Source organism: Eptatretus burgeri, chromosome 7 (genome assembly GCF_056783735.1).
Source record: "Eptatretus burgeri isolate ZD-2024b chromosome 7, Ebu_testis_v1, whole genome shotgun sequence".
Classification (NCBI taxonomy): Eukaryota; Metazoa; Chordata; class Myxini; order Myxiniformes; family Myxinidae; genus Eptatretus; species Eptatretus burgeri.
The window spans coordinates 37,061,199-37,088,415 of NC_140967.1; the positions used below are offsets into that span (position 1 = coordinate 37,061,199).

Consider the following 27,217-nt stretch of genomic DNA (forward strand, 5'->3'; position numbering starts at 1 on the left):
CACATTATTACATTTAATCAGATATCTTTCACGGAGCAAAAGACCGCTTTCGGAATATATCGACTGACGATTTTTAAAAGATTTGTGAAAAACGGGGTAACCATCGAAGCTGCTGGATTACTCGAGGAGTACACCTTAATAATTTGCACCCGTCTCCTCGCTCTAATTTTAATATTTACAAAAGGTTTTCTATTAGTAATTGAGAGTTTTTCGAATTTTAACATAATGTGCGGCGTATCTTTGGTGACATTACCGGAAATTTTGATCATACACCGCCTCGCCTCACCACGTTTATCTGCTCCGCCATCTCCCTCAATATTACTCGACGCCCATAATGTACTGCATGGTTTTTGTGATTGGTAGGACGGTCTAGATTCTAGAAGTACGTACACTCGCCTCGAAACGATGTCATTCGGCTCTGAATGTCGGCCCAGCGATAAAAACCGTCGTGCCGTCGTTTCACAGACAGGATGACTCATCAATGTGTGACGTCATTGCCGTCTTCACCTTTCGTTGGCTTGGCGCCATTGTCCACCCAGCTCTGGGTGGAGGCACATCCGTCCATCCACGCATTCACCATTTATCATATTGTCCAGTTTGAAAGTGAAACTTACAGTAGAGTACCCACTGGGTGGGTCGAGTTCGTGCGTTACTCGGTGAAAAAAGTGTCGTGTGTGTTGATTCAAGAGGACAAACATGTTTGTGTGGTGCACATCAAAAACGTTTCGAGATGGTCTAAAATCTAAGGGGTCAAATGTCTAAAGGATTTAAACACGTCACACACAGTGTCTACAGGTTATACAGGAGTTTAAGGGTCCAACAGAGTGGTTTGGGGTCACAAGGTTCTCATGGGATCTATAGGGTCTACATGTTTTTGGGGTTCTATAGTGTCTTATGGGTCTATAACGTCTTTAGGTTCTATGGTGTCTTTTTTTTTCTATACCATGTCGAGGCTCGTGTGAGAGCGAACACACAACGCACAGCAAAGGGGGGCATGAGACAAGAGGGGAAGGACAAAACAGTGGGGAACAGAGACATTAGGAGATCTGTGGAAGGGAGAGGGATGGGACGGGGAACATTACAAGATGGAAATTACAGGGACTTTCAGGAAGGAAAGCAGGGAATTTGAAGGAGGTGGGTTTGGGGTGGGTTAACAGCGATAATTGCCACAGGGGGAGGGTGGGTTAACAGGGTAGTAAAGATCGAGGATTTGGATGGGGGATGATAAGAGGTGGTGTTGAACAGCTGTTTTTAAGACCTTGAGGGAAGAATGGGAATGAATAGAGTGAGGGAGTTTATTCCAAAGGCGGGAAAAAAGAGGAATGAAAGAGTGAAGGTGAGCAGCGATTCGTAGTTTTACCGGAAGTGGGTTGTTGGCGGACATTGAGCGCCCTGTGGAAATGTGGTGGGGACAAATAGCAGAGAGAGAGAGAGAGAGAGAGAGAGAGAGAGAGAGAGAGAGAGAGAGAGAGAGAGAGAGAGAGAGAGAGAGAGAGAGAGAGAGAGAGAGAGAGAGAGAGAGAGCAAGGGGGGAGGGGCGAGGCTGGAGAGGAGACGGTAGAAGACAGAAAGACCACCGACCAGCCTGCGGTGAGAGAGTGAGAGGCCCAAACACTCAGCCTCATTCCGGGAGATGCCAATGATCCGGAATGCCTTGGTTTACACCGTGAAGCCGAGGAAGGTGAGAGGCAGGAGCACCAGCCCAGAGGGGAGAGCAGTACTCCATCAGGCTGTGGACAAAAGCTTGGTAAGTGGTCAGGAGCTCAGGTGGGCCGAGGAAGGACTTTGCACGACGGAGGATTCCCAGTCGGCGACTGGCTTTGGAGGCGAGGTTTGAAATGTGGCTTTCCCAGGAAAGGTCATGGCAGATCGTGAGACCCAGAAGCTTGAAAGAAAAGACTTCTTCCAGTGGATTGTTGGGAAAGTGGATGGGGCGGGGGGGGGTTCTAAACAGTCCTTTCGGAGAGACACAGTGAGAGTGTGAGATTTGTCTGGATTGAAAAACATGTTCTACGTGTCTAATGGGTCTATAAGGTCTTCAGGGTCTTAGGGTTCCAAAGGGTCTAAAGGTAAATAGAGATCGAAGGGGTCTAAAGGATGGAAATGTCTAATGGCATCTGGAGGGTCTAAAATATCTAAATGGTCTTCAAAAGGTCTAATGGGTTTTTGCAGTCAAAAGGTTGAAAAGGTACATTCCAATAGTACGTAATAAATAGACGTAGTAACGGTGCAACTGACGTTCAAATTCGAAGGGAACTCGGTAGAGCGCATACCCCCGTCAGGCTGAACAGCTCAGTTTTGTATCCCACTGATAGACCGGATCTACATCCGGATCTTAACCAGAATCTAATCAGCTTGTTCTTGTCACCTACCCAACTACATCCACCGAGTTTTGTCATTATCCATCCACAACGTTTTGAAGTATCATGATATATATATATATATATAGTTTTTATCCCCCATCTTTTAATGGTGAATAATCACTTTGAGAAGTAAAAAAAAAACTTTCCTATCCCGATTCAGATTTGCATCTTCAACAAAATCGAATCAATTCTTCCTTGTCAGTTGTCACACACCCAACCTGGCCACCAAGTTTCCTCCGAATCCATCCACAACGTTTTCAGATATCCTGTTCAAAGACAGATGGACAGACAGACAGGAGTGAAAATATAACCTCCGCCCACCTTCGGCGGCAGAGGTAATTAAGAGACATGTAGTCACGTCGGTTAGTGGCTGGACATAAACTTGCGCCATTATATATCGATGATGAGGAAACACCCATCAACAACCCATCTGGCCTTTCAAAATGATATCTTTGAAAAAAAACCACAAAGAATCACACGAGTTGACCATGTGAGAGTTAATCGATCTGTGTATTGTCTTAATTTATTTTAAACTAACAAATACCACCTGCCGCTTCGCTGACGGGAATACAAAGAGGGGGAGCAAAAGAGGGGGGGGGTAGAGTGAGGGGTGGGGGAGAGTGAGGAGGGAGAGGTGTGAGGAAGGGAAGGCAGACATGTGGTGGAGCGTTATGATTTATACCGCCTCATCAAAATGATTCTGCATAGAACAGTGAACATGGAAACAAAGTACTGTCTAAAATCCATTTTCTACCGGTCGTAGTACAAATATCGCCCGGACATGTCCAGAGACAAACACCGCCTTGACATATCCAGAGACAAATTCCAATCCGAACATAAACACCGCCCAGACAGGTCCGAAGGCAAGCAAACACCGCCCGGATGCTTCCCCCCCTCCCCTCAAAGTATTATTTGCTTTCTTCTCCGAAACTACACATACAATTTTGATGAAACTGCACCACAACCTTCACCACCCGTGATGTCCCATTAAGTTTGTTCACGGCATTAAAAATAAAAATCCATCGGTATTTACTTTCTCTTCCGTTACATATTTTGTGGGTCATGCATGCCTACCATTGGTTCCCTGATTATCTTATCCAGCAACTACCAGGTGAGTGCCCAGTGGTATTGCCCCTATGTTTATAATGTGTGTGCTGTCGATTGACCACTATGTGAGATAAATGGATGCCATGATCTTGCAGGTTATTTTTTTTTTAATGTGACGTGTTTAAAAGAGAACGGTACCACTTGAGCACATGCACCTCCAACCTTGCTATGAAGGGCATGGAATGTGCAATTGTTTTGGTAGCTTTAAATTGGGTATGGGCTCCGCTGCCCGAAACCAGAGCAGATAGTACCCACGGGATGACTTGGTCAAAGTTAGAATTCGGGTTCTAGTTGTCATTAAGTTGGTGTTGTCCTTTTCATGCCACTCTTTTCTCCCAGCCCCAGAAAATTGCGCTCCTCACCTATGAAGACCTGGGAGGGGTGGGCCAAGGCCTTTCAAACTTTTTGCATGTGTTTTAGTTTGTAGTGTAGATTAGTGATGGCCTCGTTTTCCACAGCCTCCTCTAATTTATTGGTTAGGACCATGGCTGGGGCCTAAGGTAATATGTTGTTGCATTCTTTCCTCTGCAATGCCCAGTCCAATTTTTGATTGGCAACAAGATTGGATCCAACTAGGCTTTTGTCAAAAACCAACATTAGTCTCCTGTTTTAATGGTGATCTGTGGCTGCACCAATGCCTGGTGTTGGCTTAAGGGTTATGGCGGTGGGCTTGGGATCCTAGGGTCCTGAGTTCAAATCCCGCTAACAGCTCAGCTGTTTAATTAATGCCAGGTGGGGTTAACTTGGCCTGTCATCCTTCCGATGTCAGCAAAATGAGTGCCAGCATGCTGGTATACTGTGTCGGAGTGGCGAATCGTCCAGGATTGTGCCCAAAAGCCAAGGAGACTGCTTAGGCAGCACCATCGCTCTGCACACAGAGTATGGTCCAAATGAATGGATGTGGCTACAGTATGTACTACCTATAGATTGCATTGCAGAAACACATCTGCCCTCCATGCTTGAATCGAGGAAGATCACTATACTATTATGAACCTGAAACAATATTTTGTTGTTCACTTTTCAGCAGGTGGATGTGACGTTTCAGCTTTCTGTGACAATAGATTCCTGAGATCATACATATACAGCAATTGAGGATTCCACTTCACCAAGAGTGTTAAATCATGAGGAATGACTTAGTTGTTCTTTCAGTCTGCACAACATTTAATCTTTGTACAGCTTTGCATCACTGAAACATAGAACCTAAAACAATTTGGGATTTCACTTCGTTCGTTGACATAATTGTAGATGTACAGCGAATAACAAATTGCCTATTTCAGACTTTTCCGTGAAGGTTTGTCCAAAATGTTATCTTTCTACAACTATCCATACCTATGCCTGGTGTTGGCTTAATGGTTAGGGTAGTGGGCTTGGGATCCTAGGGTCCTGAGTTCAAATCCCGCTCAGCTGTTGAATTAACACCAGGTGGGGTTGACTCTGCCTGTCATCCTTCCGAGGTCGGCAAAATGAGTGCCAGCATGCTGGTATACTGTGTCGGAGTGGCGACCCGTCCAGGATTGTTCCCAATAGCCAAGGAGACTGCTTCGGTGTCACCAACGCTCTGCACAGAGTATGGTCCTAATGGATGGATCCATACCTGAGATCTAAACACATGGATCAATTTAGGATATAACTTCAACGATGACATCAATTGTATGAGATAATGCCCAAATTTTACAAGTCACCAATTCTGTCAATCAGTATAGGATCCTCGAATGTAAAGTTTGAGGTTCATGACAGACAAAATTATCCAACATAGTGTGACTTTCCTTGAGATAAATCTCACTAATAACACACTTGGATAAACATCCCAATGATGCTAATTAAAAATCACCTTAATATGACAAGCTAGAAATTATTCCCATCATGATAAATGAGACTCTTCGATGATCAATTTTGTTTCCAAGATGACAGAGGCAGTTTCCACTGCGACGAGAAGCGCATTGATCCGAGCTGAAAAAGAGTCAAGTAGTAGAGGTGATGGTAGAGTTGCAGGAAGAGCTTGGCCTTCAAATTTTCTCTCGGTCTCCGTTGGCCCCAGTGTGCACCAAGATAAATTTGAGTTGGCCACCGCAAGGCCGCAAGCACAGTGCAAACCTTCAGCTTCCCAAGAAGATTTCAGTGGAGCAGAAGCAGGCACCAACCAGTGATGATGTATCCTGAAAAAAAACAGTACTCTGTTTAAGAATAATGCAGTACACATACAAGTGCACAATTACTCTGAGATCGTTCCAGATGCTCATACTATCTTCCCTACTTTATAGGGTTTGCACAGCCATGGAACACTAAATTTCACAGGGTTTTCCAGGACAAAAAGTTGTTTTCCAGGACCTTTAATACAAAAGTTTTATGTAACAAGTGACATTGGAATAAACCACAAGAATAAAAATGAAACCTTGTTGGTTTTCTGTTATTCAGTATTCCATTGAATATTCAGGAACTAGAAACACCCGCTCCCTTTGGGAACAGCCGAGGGGAGGATGGGGGAGGGGTAGCGGGGGAGGTTGCTCAATTATATTTTTTACTGTGACTAATAATCCCCCCTGTCTGCAGCAGGGGTCAGTAAACCACTTGCATGTGGTATTTGTACAGATAAAAATTTGATTTGTATGTCGTCTCAACCCCCCCCCCCACTCCTCCCCGCCCTCGCAGGGGGTGGGGGGATTTTTTGTGCCATGACCTGATCCTGGGCACTACCAACACGTATGCAAAGTCTGGTGGAGATTGGCCCAGCCCTGATTGTTTTTTTTCTATGATTTTCAGACATACATACACAGAATTGCCTTATTTAATATAGTAGGATACATGTTTACCGACAATGAAAATATACTAGCTCAGTATGTTATGTTATACCACAGAACCATTCCAAGTTGTACCTTTTACAGTATTAATCACCAGCTTCTATCACATGGATTCCTTACATGGCAGAAACTGCAATTAATAATTATCCTAATTTTCATAAAAATTCAAGTCAATAAGTTATGCTCTCCACACACGTATTAGGTAGATATTCAGATGACAGTAAACCCTCGTTTTCCGTGGGCGGTTATGCCTCCTCTCACCTATAAACTCATGCTTCATGAACTGGAGAGGTTTACCGAAATCACCCTAACTCGTGGTGCAAAACCAGAGCATTCATGACCTCTTGTGTTTTCTGTGCATTTTTTTACTTGACGGGTATTACACTGGACACTTGAATGCCATAATGTCTGCCCGTTCAGTGACGCCGTACACTCTCGCCTCAACCAAGCTCATCCAAAGCCTCCACTTTCTGTGCCAAAGACTTCACTTTCCTTGACTTTTTTGCACTTAGCTCACCACTAAGTGCACCAGTTTTCGTTTTGGGAGCCATGGCTGAAATCATGAAGGGCAATGATAACCGAAAACAGAGGAATTGATTACGATTCCACAAATTGATCCCAGAAAACGCAGCGTCGACGTGGATATAGGTACAGTACAATACTGTACACAATGCACGTCTCAGTTACCACCCGCATAGCAGCAACGGCGATTTACAATTATATGTGTAAGGTCGAAACCGCGGTAAAGTCCCAGTGGTCAAATATTTTTGGTCTGAATCGATAACTGAGAGGTATTTGAGGAAAAGAATACAAGAACATTGGAGGGTGATGAACTCAGAAATAATTTAGCAACTAAATTAGCGCCACACCAACAGGGATTTGGATTATCTCTGCACACATCCAGGTCCAGACTGAGAAATCACTCCAACACGGCTTCAATGGTAAACCCCTGGGGGGAGGTTCTGGAATTAACAATTCCAACCAGGGCCTGGCAGATTATTTCTATTTGCACAATTTTAATCGGGACTTTTCAGTAAGTACTTGCATAATGTGTGCACAAGCTGACCTCATGTCATAAAACTAATCAGTCACATGTTCCCCACTCCACGTACAGCTCACTGATGTCCCTGGCAGCCCTACAAGTTTATGCCGCCTCGCTTTATCCGCTGTTTTCGCCTCTCTGCTGAGTGGCTGAAGACATGTTCATGGTGGAGCATTTTCCATCCCTGGCACCGTTATATTTTAAAAGACCTCACAGGGCACCCTTTATTGTGTGCTCATGGCCATTTAGATGAGATTTTATTTCTGGCATTGTGTTTTCGTTGTATCGGATCGCGAGAGTGCTTCATTTATTAGATTTCGTAAGTATATTGATGACTTCCGTCATCTGTTTGTGTGTGTGTGTTTGTTTGTTTGTAGGCACGATAACTCGAGAACGGAAGAAGCTACCAATGCCAAATTACACCACGTGATTCAGGAGGGTGATGACTAGCGCTGATTAGATTTTGGTCAAAATCGGTCAAAGGTCAAGGTCACAGCAAGGTCAAACATTCGATTTTTGATGGTTTGGTGCAGAATCATCGTAGAAACTTCTGGTTTGCGTCGCTACCTTCTCGAGAGACAGCTTTTATTAGACAAGGTCAGAGGTCAAGTTGACGATTTCGTAAGTACCAGTCGTTTATGACTGCTCGTTTACTTATTTCTCTGCCTGTTTTCATGTCCATCAATTCTCCATTTGTCGTCGTCCTGTGCCTTCTTATCATAAACTATTCCGTAAAAACGTGTTTTAAGTGGTGACATGCCATTTCAGATTTTGCACGTGAGAAACCATTTCAGGGTGGCTTTAATAGTAAATCCCTGGGGGAGGTTATAATTGGTAATGTTCTCTTAAAGAGGCTGGTGGTATTAACAAATCCAACTGGGGGCCCTGGCAGATTATTTCGATTTGTGCAAAGTTCTCGATTTTCCAGGTGTTTCAAAGACTTGAACAAGTTTCTAGGACTTTTCGGTACTGGAAAATACTTTTTCATTTTTCCAGGAATTTCAAGGACTGTGCAAGCCCTGCTTAAAGTCATTGGAATTTAACTTCCCCCCTTCCCAGTCGCCACCTTCCAAGGTCGAGACCATTAATGATGAATTATTCACATACTTGTTGTCCACAAGGTGCAAAAAGCCATCCGGTTTCAGGCTTTTGGCAACATTCTCAAGAGAAGAAGCAAAGTTTTGAGCAACTTTAATGTATGTGGTCCTCGAACACTGCAATTCTTCCAACCTATCGTCAACCACCTCTTGCATCTAAAGAATGGGAGAAGACGAGAAAAGTCAACCACCTGGAAAAAAAAAGTTTAAAAAAAATATCATAGAATGTACTGTACAGGCATACGTGCCCAATTTTGAATCAATATTTCCTTGATTGTGGAAATGTGGAAAGATTTCCTCTTTTGGAACCATGTTTGAAGTTGACCCATCCTGTTTTACCGTAGAAATGGCAGATTTCAAAGATATATATAGACATTAAGAAGACTTTTTTTTTAACAGGTATTTAATCTCTTCACTTTCTATTGCAGCTTCCAGGCTGGCAGGATGGCCGAGAGGTACGCACTCGCCTCTAAGCTGACAATTTTAGTTTTTAATCTCAACCCAGCTATAAACTGTCATCCTAGTGTTTCACAGGCATGTTGATTCATCAATGTGTGTCGTCCCTCGGATGGATGTTAAACTGGCTGTCCCGTCTGCCGGTATTCGTTAAAGATCCCACGGCATCATTTGCGAAGTGCAGATGAGCTATCGCCAGCACCCTGAATAAATCCAAAGTTCCTGCCTGACATCAGCGGCACAGCCGCACCCTCAACCGATGATGCGACTACCCCACAGCCTTGCGCTGCAAGAAAAAGAAGAAGATTGTAGCTTCCATCTGAATAAATGACCAAAATTTTGTCTAAAAAAGGTGACATTCTTTTCCAACTTGAATATCAATTGCATGCAGGCATGCCAAGGCATTTAAACTCGAGGATGATCACCAATGCTACCAAACTTCCCAACACCCAGCTTGTTCACTAATACTCAAATTTTGTCATTGTTTGAAATTTTAAGCTGTACTTCACCTTAAAACTCAACTCACCCTTAATTTAATTGATCGGTCGTATTGTGCTCTTTTGCAGCATTTTAGCTCGGCCTCACAAAAATTCAAAAAAAGTGTTATCAGATTCAAAAAGTAAGGGTGACGGTGCATGCAAGCAGCTGACCAAATCTCGTGCAAACAATGTATTGTTGATACGAGAATTGGAGACTTGGCCACATTATTATGATGTGAAATGTGTCAGCAACGACAAAGGAGCACAAAGGCAAGGTGGTGGGGAAGAGTTGTTTTCATGCTTTCGTTCGAATATTTGGAGAAAACACAATACTTTAACAGCCCATCTTGTCAAATGAGAGCATACCTGATGCCTTACAAAAGTGGCCAAGTGGCTTTCCGTACACCCCCCTCCAAAGAGGGCATATGACTGCTTCAGCACCAATTGCAGCAAGTGTTCAGCTACTTTGCATACAATCTGAAAAATAAATTGGAAGGATACAATATTTGACTGTGGAGCATTTTGTACATGCATTAAAGGTACCTGACAAAGCAATGAATAGAGAAATCTGACACTTCACTACGCCTTTGACCTTTGCAAATCAATCGCACATTATGGAGACTGTGCACCGATGTCATAAATCTGCAGAGAGCCATTGTTGGATGAGAGTTGGCAGCCCTGTGACGAGTAAGCCAGTGAATAGTTTTCATAGCGGATAAGTCATAATGCCTTTAATAATTTTGTCGTCAGGGAGCATGGGGGTACTGGAAAGACCTTTGGTCACCGAGGACACTTGTTGCCTGGTATGAGTCCGGCGCATCACCTCAATGCGACCATAATTGTCAGCTGGGTCGGGCGTCATGGGTCGGATTATGGGCCTTTCTACTTCCGATACCATACATGTTGGACGATACCATACCTGTTGGATCGTTGAATCAACTGAAGGTTATGCTACTTGGCACTGTATGCCTCGTCTCTAATTAGGCTGAGCAAAGCTGAGAGGCACACGGTACGGTCTTGATATACTGAGTTCGTAGCCGTTGCCAATTTACCCTCAACAGGCTTTCCTTAATTACTAATGAGTGACCACTTTGACCCAAACTCACACCACCACCAGGTATATTTAATTACGAATTGTGGTACATGGGGAAGGGAATACAAAGGAAGCAAACAACATCAAATAAATGATGCAACCAACAATCCCCTTATCCTGAGCGATGTGATACGCCCATGGACCAACAACGAACCGGATATTTTACTTAATCATCTATGCGTTAACCTGGGCCCACATTCACACCATGATAGTGAAGACAATAGATACAGGCTGACAATACTGAATACCACAGACTGCATCTGGAAGGACACAGTAAGTCCCAAGTGGTGACATTCCCTGGTGGTAAAACAGTTTGTGGCCGCTGACTGAACACGGCTCGAGGAGGAGGATGCGGGTGGCCTGCTGTGGGGGGGGGGGGGACAGGTCGGAAGGGATGTGGCTGTAACCGTGGCAGCACGGGTTTTGTTTGGGGTTTCCCCCATAAGTTCCACATGCATCTGCCCCGTGCTATTTGCGTCATGCGCTTTTATAGAGTTGGCCCCCACCCACAGCCATGACATAACTATCCCCTTTCCTCTCAGCTGCTATTGGCCAACAGCTCAGCCTGTGGGTGGGGGAACCCCTTCCCTGACCTTTCACCCAGCTCTCAGGCAGTGCAGCCATGGCTAAAAGTGCCTTCTTCGTTCTCCTGTCTGATGGCCTCCCAGAACACTTGCAAGAGATATGAAGGACAGATTACAGAGGTAAAAGTATTAAAAGGGGTTCAAAGGGAATGGTGGTTTTAGATACACATTCTGAGCTGTACAAGTCGTCTATTTATTACATAAGCAACGCATATCTAACACAACTATTAATTACTTCACACTTATGCTGTTCCATACATTAAGAAGCCAACTAAATGATACGAAGCAATGTTAACCCCGAGGAGCCATTTCCATAACACTACCCCCATCTTCTTCCTTCAGACCCTTCTGAGTATGCATTCAGAAGGAGAAGCAGTATCGGGCATGACCCCACTTATCCACAATGTAACTCCCAACCCTAATCTACAAACCCGCATGCAAACATTAACCAGAGTTGGTGTCAAAGCCACCCAATGCACGCCTGTTTATACATTTATCGTTTTTAAAAGACGAGTCTAATAATTAATATTTTTTTTATAAAGCATTGCAGTGAAGTATAATTATAAAGCAATATATGTATTTGTATATTGTAATCAATAACAAGAGCGCAAGTGAGCACAATATACGCCCTAACAAGAAGGTATATACAGAATTGTGCTACTACATGGAAAACAGCATCCTGGTTGCCATGGCAACCACTTTAGATGATGAACGTAAGTCGCTATACACCGTCTCCACAGTCTGTGCCTATGTACCAAAAATGAAACGTGAAAGTTGAAAACTTTGGGAGTTAGAGTGCGGACAGGAACTGATGGAAAACAGCATCCTGGTTGCCATGGCAACCACTTTAGATGACAAACGTATGTCATGATACACCGTCTCCACAGTCTGTACCTATGTACCAAATATGAAACGTGAAAGTTGAAAACTTTGGGAGTTAGAGTGCAGACAGGAACGGACGGAAACAGCATCCTGGTTGCCATGGCAACCACTTGAGATGACGAACGTATGTCGTGACACACCGTCTCCACATCTGTACCAGTGTACCTATGTACCAAATATGAAATGTGAAAGTTGAAAACTTTGGGAGTTAGAGTGCGGACAGGAATGGATGGAAAACAGCATCCTGGTTGCCATGGCAACCACTTTAGATGATGAAGGTAGGTCGTGACAACGGCTCCGCAGTCTGTACCTATGTACCAAATATGAAACGTGAAAGTTGAAAACTTTGGGAGTTAGAGTGCGGACAGGAACGGATATATACAGTGGGGAGAACAAGTATTTGATACACTGCCGATTTTGCAGGTTTTCCCACTTACAAAGCACATAGAGGTCTGTAGTTTTTATCATAGGTACACTTCAACTGTGAAAGACGGAATCTGAAATAAAAATCCTGAAAATCACATTGTATGATTTGTAAATAATTAATTTGCATTTTATTGCATGAAATAAGTATTTGATACATCAGAAAAACAGAACTTAATATTTGGTCCAGAAACCTTTGTTTGCAATTACAGAGATCAGACGTTTCCTGTAGTTCTTAACCAGGTTTGCACAGACTGCAGCAGGGATTTTGGCCCACTCCTCCATTCAGATCTTCTCCAGATCTTTCAGGTTTCGGGGCTGTCGCTGGGCAACACAGACTTTCAGCTCCCTCCAAAGATTTTCTATTGGGTTCAGGTCTGGAGACTGGCTAGGCCACTCCAGGACCTTGAGATGCTTCTTACGGAGCCACTCCTTAGTTGCCCTGGCTGTGTGTTTCGGGTCGTTGTCATGCTGGAAGACCCAGCCACCCACCATCTTCAATGCTCTTGTTGATGGAAGGAGGTTGTTGGCCAAGATCTCGCGATACATGGCCCCATCCATCCTCCCCTCAATACGGTGCAGTCGTCCTGTCCCCTTTGCAGAAAAACATCCCCAAAGAATGATGTTTCCACCTCCATGCTTCACGGTTGGGATGGTGTTCTTGGGGTTGTACTCATCCTTCTTCTTCCTCCAAACACGGCGAGTGGAGTTTAAACCAAAAAGCTCTATTTTGGTCTCGTCAGACCACATGACCTTCTCCCATTCCTCCTCTGGGTCATCCAGATAGTCATTGGCAAACTTCAGACGGGCCTGGACATGTGCTGGCTTGAGCAGAGGGACCTTGCGTGCGCTGCAGGATTTTAATCCATGACGGCGTAGTGTGTTACTGATGGTTTTCTTTGATAATGTGGTCCCAGCTCTCTTCAGGTCATTAACCAGGTCCTGCCATGTAGTTCTGGGCTGATCCCTCACCTTTCTCTTGATCATTGAGGCTCCACAAGGTGAGATCTTGCATGGAGCCCTAGACCGAGGGAGATTGACTGTTATCTTGAACTTCTTCCATTTTCTAATAATTGCGCCAACAGTTGTTGCCTTCTCACCAAGCTGCTTGCCTATTGTCCTGTAACCCATCCCAGCCTTGTGCAAGTCTACAATTTTGTCCCTGATGTCCTTAGACAGCTCTCTGGTCTTGCCCATTGTGGAGAGGTTGGAGTCTGATTGATTGAGTGTGGACAGCTGTCTTTTATGCAGATAATGAGTTCAAACAGGTGTAGTTAATACAGGTAATGAGTGGAGAATGGGAGGGCTTCTTAAACACAAAACTAACAGGTCTGTTAGAGCCGGAATTCTTACTGGTTGGTCGGTGATCAAATACTTATTTCATGCAATAAAATGCAAATTAATTATTTAAAAATCATACAATGTGATTTTCAGGATTTTTGTTTTAGTTTCCGTCTTTCACAGTTGAAGTGTACCTATGATAAAAATTACAGACCTCTACGTGCTTTGTAAGTGGGAAAACCTGCAAAATCAGCAGTGTATCAAATACTTGTTCTCCCCACTGTGTATATATATATATATATATATATATATATATATATATATATATATATATATATATATATATATATATATATATATATATATATATATATATATTGTGACGTCCACGGGACTTGAACAGTCCCGCCAACGTAGAATGAGCCGAAACGATGGAGGCGGTTTATTTATTTATAACCCAAACATGGCGGTTCTAATCGCTATCGGGCAAACGGGACAAGGAAGGTGGCACGAGTCACTTTTCACTGAGTTGATGATGTTTATTTGTTTTTATTATTAACCAGAAATAACAAGACTCGGCAAGAAAGGGGATCCGGGGCGATTCGACGGGATGGTGTGGGATCGGGCGTGGGGAAAACACAGACAATTCCAATGAATATACAAATCTCAAACCCTCTAAGGCGCCAAGTACACACACACACACACACACACACACACACACACACACACACACACACACACACACACACACACACACACACACACACACACACACACACACACACACACACACACACACACACACAAAACGTAGCTATTTCTGGTGGTTAGGCTGGACCGTGGTGTGGACGCAACTGTCCCTGGATTGGCGTCGGACGAGCTGGCCTTGCTCTCGTCAGGTGGGGGCAGGAGAAACCGTGGTGCTGTCGACCTCCTGGTCAAGGCTCAAGTCCGCTCACAGCCACTAGGGAACCAGTTCTGGCGCCAAGTTGCGAGCAGGAGAGGGAGGCAGGTCCGCCCGCCGGTCGACCCCATACTCCGAGTCAGCAGAACCCCAGAGCCAACCAAGGTGAGGCACGAGGCTCAGCAAGGCTCCAAGACACGATGAGAAACAGGATCGAATCCGCGCAACAACAAGCACGCTTCCAGCACAACAACTTCCACCCCAAAAAACACGATCTTTTTGTCCCGATCTTCTTCCTCTTCCTTTTCGACCCCGAACAGAACCTTTTTATCCTCCCGTCCTCGTCACTTCCAATCGAGCCGTTTATTGGCCCGCCGCCGTCGCCTTCCGCCAATCGTGATCACGGGGCGGAGCCATCCGCAGCACTGTCCTGTGACGTCACCGCCAGCCTCCAGGGACTACTAAAAGGGGTTTACGCAGACACACTTACCCTATCCCGTGTCCCTATCTAATTACGTGACAATTATCATTTCCCCCTTGAAGAAATGAACATTTACTAGACAACTTATCACCATTGAATTGCTACTTATTACATCGAGATCCTGGTAAACTCGAACAGCATGGCATACCTAATTAAACATTCTAATTACCCTTTGAATGCATACCCCCCCTCAAACGTAACACTGCCCCCTCCTCTGGTACCGCAGCTCCTGCAAGGTATATCACAGGTGCTACCGTACCAGCCTTAACACTTACTGACTCACACCTAATTAACCTAACGAAATAAAGTAGGAGGGGCAATGGGCAGCGAGTCGCAGCTAACTTACCTATCCTGCTTAATGTACTACCCCCTTATGGCTTTATCCTCGCCTAAACAATCATTCGTTTTTTTTAATTTTTTTTATTTTATCACATGAGAGCACTGAGCGAAGTTGCACTCCATCCTCTGGATCATCGCTCTTCCAGTGATCTGGGGAGGGGAAACAAAAGGTTCCACAAAAACACACTTATACTTTACATTCCTACTCTAAGCCTTAACGACACTATTCACAGGATATTTACACTTGACCGCCTCCCCCAGTGGATGCTAATAGACCCAGCGTTACCTGGGGAGCCAATTTTCAAATTTGCTTGCCCCAAAATTATGCGGACATCATGCCCTTGCTGCACATGTCAAGTTGTGCGGGATCAAGTGGGACTCATACATCTTCACATCACTCATACCATGGTCATCATCACATTTCTAGGTCATGGTCCTCATTTTAATCATGCAGGCTGAATCCCGTCGTGGCTGTGGGGTGGGTTACCACAAGATGATGGGGGCATCTCAGGTGCAACCATGCCCACAGGTAAGCTTTAGTCCAACCCCGACGTTTCTCCGCCCCGCTCCCTTTGATTCCCACCCCCCTGGTAGCCATCAGCTCTCATCCCGTACAACACACTGGAAGGGGTCTCACTGGCTCCTCTGGCCTTCCTGGGTCGCCAAGGTCCTACCCGCCTTGGTCGCCCAACCAGACCCTCTCCCAGTTGCCTCCAGACACTGTCACCGTTAGCCACCAGGGGTGAATCTCCTTGAAGGGGGTCGCAATTCCCGCTCACCGTGAGCTTCAGCAATCCCTGTGGACAAGCACATCATCCCCACCCACAAAACCCACATGACTCCCCCACCCCATCGGCCTTACATGTGACACCTGCATTTCTAACACTTCACCGACCATGACCTTCCCTGTTACCACACCATGTCCAATAAAAAATCAACGTGTGCACCATACATTTCACTTCTTAACTTGAAACAACTCACACAGCACTTCTCACCCGATCCACGCACCAGCCATTGGACAGCCACTTGTGCCCGCTTTGTTACCAATTACCCACTGTCCCGATTGTCACTCTAAAACCCAGCAGAACTTACAGACCCATGCCAATTTTCTCACAATTCATTTTTTTTTTCCACCAAAGGAGGGCACTTCGCCACAATCTCAGCAGCCGAGCATGGCTGTATATGCTCAGCCCAATCTAGTCTCCCCGACCCCCGACAGTGATCTCCGGACCCGACCTATGAAAGGGCATCTCGGATAGACCTGGCGGTTCAGCAGGAGGATTCACCCTCTCCGAGTCTAAAAGTCTATTGGAGGGTCCCTCCATCGCCGGGTACCGGCAATATCGTTGCATGTGTCCTCTTCGCCCGCACCGGAAACAACTCCCCATAAAAGGCCCCCGTAAGTATCGGTGAAATGTCTCTTCCGGTTCCGGACCCCCTCGGCCATAATCAAATTGCTCTATTGGCTGGGCTGGACCCCGCCACTTTGGCGCACCAACTACCGGATTACCCTTTATCAAACTTGACAGTTTCTGGCAAATTTCCTGAAACATTTGGGTAATGCCAATTTCTCCCAGCCCCCCTCCCTGATCCTGGATCTCCGCTTGTCGGATCGTCACCGATGGCCTCTCTGGAACCCGACCCGGCCGATTCCACGAGGCCAGCCTGGCCGCGCACTCGGCCGCTCGGTGAACGGTGGGTGGATCCTGTAACTCCACTAGCACTCGGACCTCAGGGTCAGGAAGAGCAGCTAAAAATTTCTCTAGTGCCAGTCTGTCCCATGCCTCCACTGTAAGGTCCCAATACGCGATCCTGACTGATTGGTAAATGTCCTGTGCCAGCTCCTGCACTGTCTCACCCGGCTTTAATCTGCGGTGCTGGAGCTGGGCCCGCACCAGATCACAGTTTGCCGCGAACCCAAACCGACGGCTCAACGCCTCGCAGATGTGGGAGCTGGTCAACATCCCTCCGCGATCACATTTAACACATCTGCGGCTGGTCCCCGCAACGTTGCCACCAAATTCCCTGTACGTTCCCGCTCATTCCACCCGTTTAGTCGGAAAATACACTCAAATTGCGTCAGAAAAGCTTCAACGCTCCCTGACCCGTCGAAATTTACCAGGGGGATCACTTTTACGGTGGCCCGCTTCTCAGTTTCTCCCTTGTCCGAATCCAGCCCAGAGATCAAACACCCTTGTGGCTGCGTATCCAATTTCGGAGCCCACTGTGGCCAAAGATGTTTTGTGGTGAGGGTCTTATGGGTCAATTTTGCCTCCTGTTCCAAACGTTGAATGGACCGATTCACCTCTTCCCGCAGGATCTTCTGGGCCCGCACAACCTCCTCCAAGGCTCCGTCGCGAGTTTGTAGCTGCTCCTCAACCAACCCGGACACTCTACTTACAAAAGACGGCTCAAACAGGCCTTTATCCAAAACTTCATCTTGGCTCATAATTTTATCTTGTTCGTCCAAACGAGCCTCCAATCCTTTTACCTCCTCCGCCAAATTCATCCCTTGCTTCCTCAGCTCTCCCCACTCTTCTATTTGCAGCTGCATACGAGCATCCACACAGGCACGATGACGTTCCAGGCTTTCATCCACTTTATCAACCCGAATGTTCGTTGCATCAATTTTATCTACCAATTTTTTTCGTATATTTTCCCCCTCCAATGTAATTTCTACCTTTGTTTCCTCCAATCTATCCTCGAATTTACTTTGTATTTCTCCCAATTTAACATCCACACACTCCTGCATCTCAGTTTTCATTTTCTCCATCTTTTCCCCCAATTCATCCCTCATTAAATCAATCCGTGCACCCAACTGTTCCCCCATTACCCCCAATTGATCTGTCATTTCTACCATTTGTGCCCCCTGTGCCGTCATTTTTGCCCCGTGCTGTAATTGCACTCATTAAATGTTCCAACATTGTCCAGATGGTCATCGTGCCGGTTTCCGGTGCTGCCGGCCCTGTTACGGGCAATGAAGCATGGTCCACGCTCGGAATGGGGGAGGTTCCAACCCTACCCCCGTCTCTCCCTTCTTCCCCCGACTCGCTGCGAGACACGTGGCCTTCCTCCTCAAACATCTGCACATCCGCCATGGTGCAGAAGTCCCGTTTGCCGCCAATTAAACTTAATTTGAAAAATTCCACCAAAATTTTCCCGCGCTCGCGCGCTTTTCTGCAGTAATTTTATATTCCAGTTCGTGACGAGATTCTAATCTTGGTATATTCTCCCGATACCAAATATAATTTAGAGGGGTTCGAACATCCAACACCCTGACACCAATGTGACGTCCACGGGACTTGAACAGTCCCGCCAACGTAGAATGAGCCGAAACGATGGAGGCGGTTTATTTATTTATAACCCAAACATGGCGGTTCTAATCGCTCTACCGCAAACGAGACGAGGAAGGTGGCACGAGTCACTTTTCACTGAGTTGATGATGTTTATTTGTTTTTATTATTAACCAGAAATAACAAGACTCGGCAAGAAAGGGGATCCGGGGCGATTCGACGGGATGGTGTGGGATCGGGCGTGGGGAAAACACAGACAATTCCAATGAATATACAAATCTCAAACCCTCTAAGGCGCCAAGTACACACACACACACACACACACACACACACACACACACACACACACACACACACACACACACACACACACACACACACACACACACACACACACACACACACACACACACACACACACACACACAAAACGTAGCTATTTCTGGTGGTCAGGCTGGACCGTGGTGTGGACGCAACTGTCCCTGGATTGGCGTCGGACGAGCTGGCCTTGCTCTCGTCAGGGGGGGCAGGAGAAACCGTGGTGCTGTCGACCTCCTGGTCCTGGCCCAAGTCCGCTCACAGCCACCAGGGAACCAGTTCTGGCGCCAAGTTGCGAGCAGGAGAGGGAGGCAGGTCCGCCCGCCGTTCGACCCTGTACTCCGAGTCAGCAGAACCCCAGAGCCAACCAAGGTGAGGCACGAGGCTCAGCAAGGCTCCAAGACACGATGAAAAACAGGATCGAATCCGCGCAACAACAAGCACGCTTCCAGCACAACAACTTCCACCCCAAAAAACACGATCTTTTTGTCCCAATCTTCTTCCTCTTCCTTTTCGACCCCGAACAGAACCTTTTTATCCTCCCATCCTCGTCACTTCCAATCGAGCCGTTTATTGGCCCACCGCCGTCGCCTTCTGCCAATCGTGATCACGGGGCGGAGCCATCCGCAGCACTGTCCTGTGACGTCACGGCCAGCCTCCAGGGACTACTAAAAGGGGTTTACGCAGACACACTTACCCTATCCCGTGTCCCTATCTAATTACGTGACAATTATCATTTCCCCCTTGAAGAAATGAACATTTACTAGACAACTTATCACCACTGAATTGCTACTTATTACATCGCGATCCTGGTAAACTCGAACAGCATGGCATACCTAATTAAACATCCTAATTACCCTTTGAATGCATACACCGCCCCTCAAACGTAACAATATATATATATATATATATATATATATATATATATATATATATATATATATATATATCGGGCGTATAAAAAAGTGTGGTAGATAAAAACATTACAAAGGAAACTAGAGGGGGAGCACTCGGGAGAGTGCAAAACCTCCGCCGCCAATACTGCTGGGTCACTCAAGTGAACCTTATATCTTATTCATTAAATATGATGTCAACAGTGCTGACAGAGTTATAGTTCTTTTCTCCAACATTTTTTTTTTGGGGGGGGGGAGGGTTGGAAATCACTTAAAACATGTAGAAATGCAAAAAAAAAAAATTTTTTCTCGAACAATTTTTTTTTGGGGAGGGACCAAGTCCAAAATCTAATGGCATGATCCTTGGACCATACCTAACCCCCCCACCAAGTATCGTCGAAATCCGTCGAGGACTTTTTCCGTAATACAAAAAATTTAACATTTTCATGCTCACGCCGGGGGTATCGCTATAGCTCTCTGTTCTTCGAACAGGCGAGCTAAAAATAGTGCGGCAGATAAAAACATTAGAAAGGAAAGAGGGGAGCACTCAGGAGAGTGCAAAACCTCCGCCGCCAATACTGCTGGGTCACTCAAGTGAACCTTATATCTTATTCATTAAATGATGTCAACAGTGCTGAGTTATAGTTCTTTTCTCCAACATTTTTTGGGGGGGTTGGAAATCACTTAAAACATGGAGAAATGCAAAAAAAAGAAATCGAAATTTTGTTGAAAAAAAAGTCGGAAAATTTTTTTTCTCTACCAATTTTTTTTTGGGGGGGGGGTTGGAAATCACTTAAAACATGTAGAAATGCAAAAAAAAAAAAAAAACATTTTTCTCCAATTTTTTTGGGGGAGGTTGGAAATCACTTAAAACATGTAGAAATGCAAAGAGAAAATTTTTTTTTCTCCAACAAAGTTTTTTTTTGGGGGGGGGACCAAGTCCAAAATCTAATGGCATGATCCTTGGACCATACCTAACCCCCCACCAAGTTTCGTCGAAATCCGTCGAGGAGTTTTTCCGTAATACAAAAAATTTAACATTTTCACGCTCACGCTCACGCCGGGGGTATCGCTATAGCTCTCTGTTCTTCGAACAGGTGAGCTAAAAATGGAAAATACCCACATTATACCATTCTACAATTGGCAATTGTGAGTCAAAAAAAAGTTTATTATGAAGGAATACTGGCATATATCATTATGGTGTAGTTCTGTACTTGGGAAGGACAACAAATTGAATGGCAGGTTCGTTATCCTTCAAAACGTCAGATTATACATATTCCAAAGTTCTAAAAATATGGAAAGGAAAAGGCACCATCAAATAACCCTCTACTCCCCAAAAAACACTGGCGCAAGGTGAGACAAGTAACACAGATGAATGATAAACAAGCTATTATTGCACTCCAGACAAAATGCTAATTCCTCCAAGAGGCTGTCACCTTCACATTCACATTTCGCTGGACAGATTTCAAGTTGGAAGATGTACATGATGCTCACAGTTTAAAGAGGCAGCCTCACCTTGAGCTCATTGAGGCTGGCGTCAGTGCGATGGCAGAGCACAAGGGTGCACACCGGAACAGATCTTGAAGTCTGGAGCAGCAAGAAGTCCTTGCACCCAATCTTGACTGGCTCAAGACTTCGGAGAACCCCATAAGTTGTGGATTCTGGCTCACTGAAGAAGGAGCCAATAGGTCGAGCACCTGTGGATACATCAGTGAATGTTTAAATTATTCACCATTTTAAAACCCACTTGGCCAAAACTTTTGATAAAAAAAAATCATGGAGTGATATTATGGGGTTTACATGCAAAATACCAAACCTGTGAGCCTCAGGAGTGGGTCCATCACTTCCAACCCGAGCCTGTGTAGAACCACGATTCCTTTATCTTGAAGGACCTGCATCAACAATGGGTGCACCACCCGCTGGCATACCATAAGTCTCACACCAGCTGCCACAATCCACTCACCAAAGCGAAAGAGCATGGAAAGAACTGCTTGTTCCTCATCCATTCCGAGTGGCACTTCATAACTCAATACCTCGTCCCCTCCCTCTAGAATGTCTCCAGCTAGAGATGTAGATACGACAGCAACCAGGAACTCTTTCGGAACCTGCAGAGATGCAAAATGGTCCACTTGTGTTGTTGTATTGACAAGCAAGCCAGGGAGTACTCGTGAAGCTTCGACTCCACAACCAAGTACGGAGATCAAAACCGTCATCCCAAGTCCTTGCCCAGCATTTGCACCATCTGGGACAGTCCGGAGAAAGGCCTGCACAACGATGAAAAGCACCAACTAAAACAAACGTTTGTAAACGAGGGAACCAAATCCGAAATTTCACAACAACCTCATACCGACAAATATTTTTAATCCCACAACCAATTGTACCACTCTATGGATACAAACAATGACACCATTTTATGACTTCAATACATAAATCTTATATGAAACAGAGCAAAGAGGCAGATTCAATATTTTGGCCATGCGCATCACCCAAACAGAAAAAAAAAAAGACATCACATATCTTCTCATGCCACCAACTCATTGGATACTGCCTACACTCGGATAGAGCTCAAAACAACAAACAACGGACTGAAGGTATTTCCAAAGAATCTGCATCGAGGAAGCAGGTCAGGTAATTCGAGTTGCACTCTACCAACAGAATATCTTCCTGTTGTAAAGTGTGCCAGTCCTCAAATCATGGCTCATGATCCTTTGCACTGTTGCACCAAGGCCATGGCATGGTTGCAATTTGTATACATTCCTAATAAATCAATGTAAAGGTACATGGATGTCACTTAATGTCATCCAATATATAAAGCTCAATTTGTGTTTATTTATTTGTTAATATATGCTTCAACAACGAAAAAAAAAAAAAAACTACTGAACCAAATCAACCAAAGTTTGCATGTTGCCCAAGGTTACCCCAAGTATTGTTTCTGTCAGGATAGCATATCTGGAGAAGGGGGTTCTGGGTGGAGGGAAAGACCCCAATTCTCTCCACGTATTGTATCGTGCCCCCGGTGGTATCTGGTATTACAAATCATCTTCTTATATAATGAAAGTTTAAATAACTTAATATTTATTATGGTGATGTTAAAATCTGAGACAATATTTCGAAATTTTCAACAACTTAATTTCACTAAATTTAGGGAGGTTCAAACCAAAGCATCCAACACGGAGCTTCACAGTGAAGTGGAAGTGATCTTTACCTCTGCCACCAAAGATGAATGGAGGTTGTGTTTTCACCCTCGTCTGTCTGTGAACAGGATATCTCAAAAAGTTATGCACGGATTTGGAGGAAATTTAGTGGAGCGGTTGGGTGTGTGACAAGGAAGAATTTATTAGATTATGATGAAGATCCGAACCCAGATCCAGATGTGAGAATTTTTTAATGCGATTCTTCACCATTGAGAGATATGGACTAAAAACTACATGTATGTATTATATATATATATATATATATATATATATATATATATATATATATATATATATATATATATATATATATATATATATATATATATATATATATATATATATATATATATATATATATATGTTGCGGTTCTTGGAACCACATGCATGCAACAGATAGGTGTCCCAAGACAGTTATTCCATTATTATACATGTAGATAGTCTCTTTCCTTTTGTTTAGTGGGACAACAAGGGAGTGCGTTGCGATTATCTAATAGCTGGGGTTGCTTCAATCATTTTTTTTCCTTCATTTCATCCCTACTCTTCTTCTCTGATTATTCCTGAGGTAAATTAGCCACGTGCGCCTTCGCTGTAAGGTGGGGGCCTCGTGGAGATCAGCACGTGTGGCGCCGCGGTGAGGGATCTGCTGCACAGAGATCCTCGTTCCCGGGCGAGCCCTAAACCCGGCGTGTGCGGCGAGTCATGTGTGCTTGGCAGTGCGGAGTTGTCGACTGGAGCTTCCGATAGTCTGGGGAGGATTGCCGGTTGCATTAAAAAGGCATGCGAATGAGTGTCTCTTAAGAGGCTGCACGAATGTTGTTTTTCACAGCACGGGAAACACAGCCAGCACGACGCCCACACTGCACGAAACGCGTACGGAGGCCGATAAAGACTCCTCCACGCCATGTTGGACAGGATACGAGTGTGCGAGTAGAAGCGGCTTGTTCCTTTTCAACCTCAATATCCAACACATATTGGTGTTCGCCCCACGCACACGCTAGCGGAGTCGTGTGAACGCGAGCGCTGGCCACGTGCGTAATGGCGGAACCACGCACACTGTATGGAATGTGCTCGAAAGCAGACACGTACGCCGCTCGCAAAACGGGCATGGATTTATCCATGGTGATGTTCCTTCAGTCCTCGCTGGCAGCAGCGGATTCTCCACGGATGATGAACGTCTTCTCGTCTCTACCGCCAGCGAAGCTGCGATCGAGCTGGGCAATGTACAGTGCGGGTCACGTTGGCGTGCGCAGAGCGAGCGCGTTGATCGACGCTGGTCGAACGCCCGAGCGGGCATGCGGGACCCTTGACCGGTCGCCCGGGAGTTTTTGCAGGATGATTCGCATGCCAATTTCGGTGTGGGCGATTCGTGTCGTGTCGTCGGAGTGAGGTGTGTTCACTGTCTGGGATGGCCTTGCCGGAAACGAAGTGAGGCGGTTTCCGACCCAAGCTGGTGAGCCACCTAAGGAGTCAGGGCCAATCGGAGCGCCTGATTCAGGTGATGACGTTATGATTCGGGGTGCCCCCCACCCCCCAGAGCTGCAAATCCTATCAAGGTCGGATATCAATCCTTTTTGAGTTTCTCCGTCTATCTCTCACCTTGCCTCGTCGACACCGCCACGACCCGCCTCCTGCTGCCCGGACTCTGCCTCCTCCTCTCCGCCCACACGACGTCGACCCCACCCGCCTACTACTCCACCCTCTCACTCTGGACTCTGCCCCTTCTCGACTCAAGCTCCTCCTTTATGGTGCCCAATTCCTGGTTCTAAACTTTCTCTTTATTGGGTTTTCTGTGTGTGTGTCCTGGCGCCTGTCTGCCTATGTAAGACCACAGAAGATCGTTATTGTTATTATTATCCCGCCCCCCACCCCCCCCCCCCCAGAGGGAGGGAGCAGGATATTGTAATCGTCCGGTTTGTTTGTCTGTTTGTTTGTTTGTCTGTCTGTCTGTTCGCAACTTTACGGCAAAACGGCTTTAGCAAACACTATCAAATTTAATCCACAGGTGAGCAATGAAACTTGGACAACCCCATTAACTTTTGGGTCCAATTGGATCAAAGGTCAAGGTCACGAAAAGATCAAAATCGTTTTTCGCTCATAACTTCGTCAAAAATGATCTGATTTACTTCAAACTAAGCTTATAGTGAACCTTATTCTATTTGTCACTTATAATCCTACCCGTTCCTATAGTGAAAAATGCATATTTGTGAAGATCGGTAGGGTCCGAAGTTTTGGGGGTCATGGTCATTGGTCGAAATTACAAATTTTCCATTAAAACTAAAACATGGTTACGAAAATACAACTTTACGGGAAAACGACTGGCTCAAACACTGTCAAATTGTATCCACAGGTGTGTAATGAACCTCGGACGACCCCATTAACTTTTGGGTCCAATTAGGTCAAAGGTCAAGGTCATGTCACGAAAAGGTCAAAATCGTTTTTCGCTCATAACTTCAAAAATGATCCGATTTACTTCAAACTTAGCTTATAGTGAACCTTATTCTATTTGTGACTTACAATCCTAACAATCTTATGGTGAAAAATGCACACTTGTGAAGATCGGTAGGGTCCGAAGTTTTACGGTCATAACTTCGTCAAAAATGGTTTAATTGACTTCAAACTAAGACTAAAATATTCCTTATTCTATTCTTTATAATCAACATTCAGGTTAAGAATGTATCAAATTTAAATTTGATCCCCAAAATAACGTTATGCCTTAAATGGGTGGGATTTGTTGTGCCTGGCACCACTTGTTGTTATTATTTTCGCGGTAAGCCTGCTCCTGCTCTTGCTCCCTTTTGTAAGTTGATTGTAGTCGGGGACCCAGATTGCCATTGCATGCAAAATAAGGGTTGGAGGTCACACTTCTTGCTATACTTTGTTTCTATGTGTTTTTAGCTAGGTATGTCCATTCCTCATAAGGTTTCAGAGGTCTGCTCATCAGACACTCTTGCGAACAATTTCTGTGGGTGGAAGTTTGAAGATACCAGATCACCTAAATGAGCCAAATAATTAGGGGTAGGGGAAACTGAAATGAGATTTTCATGCATTTATTGTGATGCAATACACGCATATGAGGTATCATTGGAAAGAGCAGGTTCCTCTTGTTTTTCCGTTTTCCAATGAAATGTTTCCATTGTGGTACGGGAAGAGAGCGGTGCGGAACGTACGTTCTTGTTGTCTGAGAGGCCTTTTCTCTACGATATCTTTCTTGATGTTTCAAGCTATCGGATGGACTAACGTCATATCTATCTCCTATGACATGGATGACATTGCATCCTTCTGGCCTCATGCTTGTTATCTTTGCCAAGTAACTGCTCGAAGTCAGCACTACCCATGTCCCTGTACCGTTGAACGAAGGCCATCATATCGCCAAGCATTCATGTTTTCTGATCAGAAACTGGTAGGTTTTCCTTTCCCTCCCAATTTGAGCCCACGATTCCCTTCAATGCGATGAGGTAATCTGCTTTGTTCCCCTTCCGCATAGCATAGCCATAGGGATGGTCATCATCTGGGTTAAACAATGAGTTTGGATACTCTGCCCATTCGTGTGAAAAAGCATCCAGTTTCTCCTTTTTGCTAAGGTTCTGAGCAAAACACAAACTCCTTATAACAGTACTTTCCTCTATGTAGAGTTTCTTGGACTTCAGGGCAGGTGAAGCAGTTTTCTTTACTTTTTCAATAAAGGTTTTCAAATGAACTGGCTGCACCTTTCCACTGTTGGACTTTTCTGCATCGGCAAGGGCTGCCAGTCCCCTTTCCTTTGCTTGGATAAGTTCATGTGTTTATGCCAATTGTCCTGTAGAGATATTTACCAGGTCTTCACCAGAATAGCTAAAAGGATTGATCATTTTCTCTTTCACTATGTTTAGGATTTTTCTGACAGTTTTTTTTTGTCTTTTACTGCAGAACTGTCGTCACGAGGTCTGAGCATCAGTGTTGTTCATGTTGGCCATTCTACGCATTTGTTCAGATACTGCTGCGATGCCAGGTAGAGCATTTAGATACCTTGAAATGGTTGCTGGTTGTTGGGTAATACCAGTGAAAAGTTTTGTTTTAGCATCTTTATTATACGTCTGTTCTAGTGCCATGTCTGTCCAAACTCCATTGAACTTTCGTGACCACAAAGTTACCATTTTTGAACTCGGTCTCAATTGAAGCCGGTAATTCTTCATGGCGTTCAGATATTG

At 45.0% G+C, this 27,217-nt stretch overlaps 1 protein-coding gene across 6 annotated transcripts in view; it reads right to left on the reverse strand.

Annotated features, from left to right (window-relative positions):
* Positions 1–2,854: 2,854 nt before the first annotated feature.
* The window catches only part of MKKS (MKKS centrosomal shuttling protein), a 37,150-nt gene continuing 12,787 nt past the window's right edge, over positions 2,855–27,217 (reverse strand). For 5 of the 6 annotated variants that reach the window (XM_085888059.1, XM_085888060.1, XM_085888063.1 and 2 more), the window contains 5 exons: positions 21,650–22,097; positions 21,349–21,530; positions 9,709–9,819; positions 8,418–8,563; positions 2,855–5,626 (listed from right to left, as the gene is read on the reverse strand). In XM_085888059.1, the coding sequence (XP_085744185.1) occupies positions 5,332–5,626; positions 8,418–8,563; positions 9,709–9,819; positions 21,349–21,530; positions 21,650–22,097 (1,182 nt within the window). In that variant the 3' untranslated portion in view covers positions 2,855–5,331. The remainder of the gene's footprint in view (positions 5,627–8,417; positions 8,564–9,708; positions 9,820–21,348; positions 21,531–21,649; positions 22,098–27,217) is intronic. The other variant, XM_085888061.1, reaches the window with a different exon arrangement.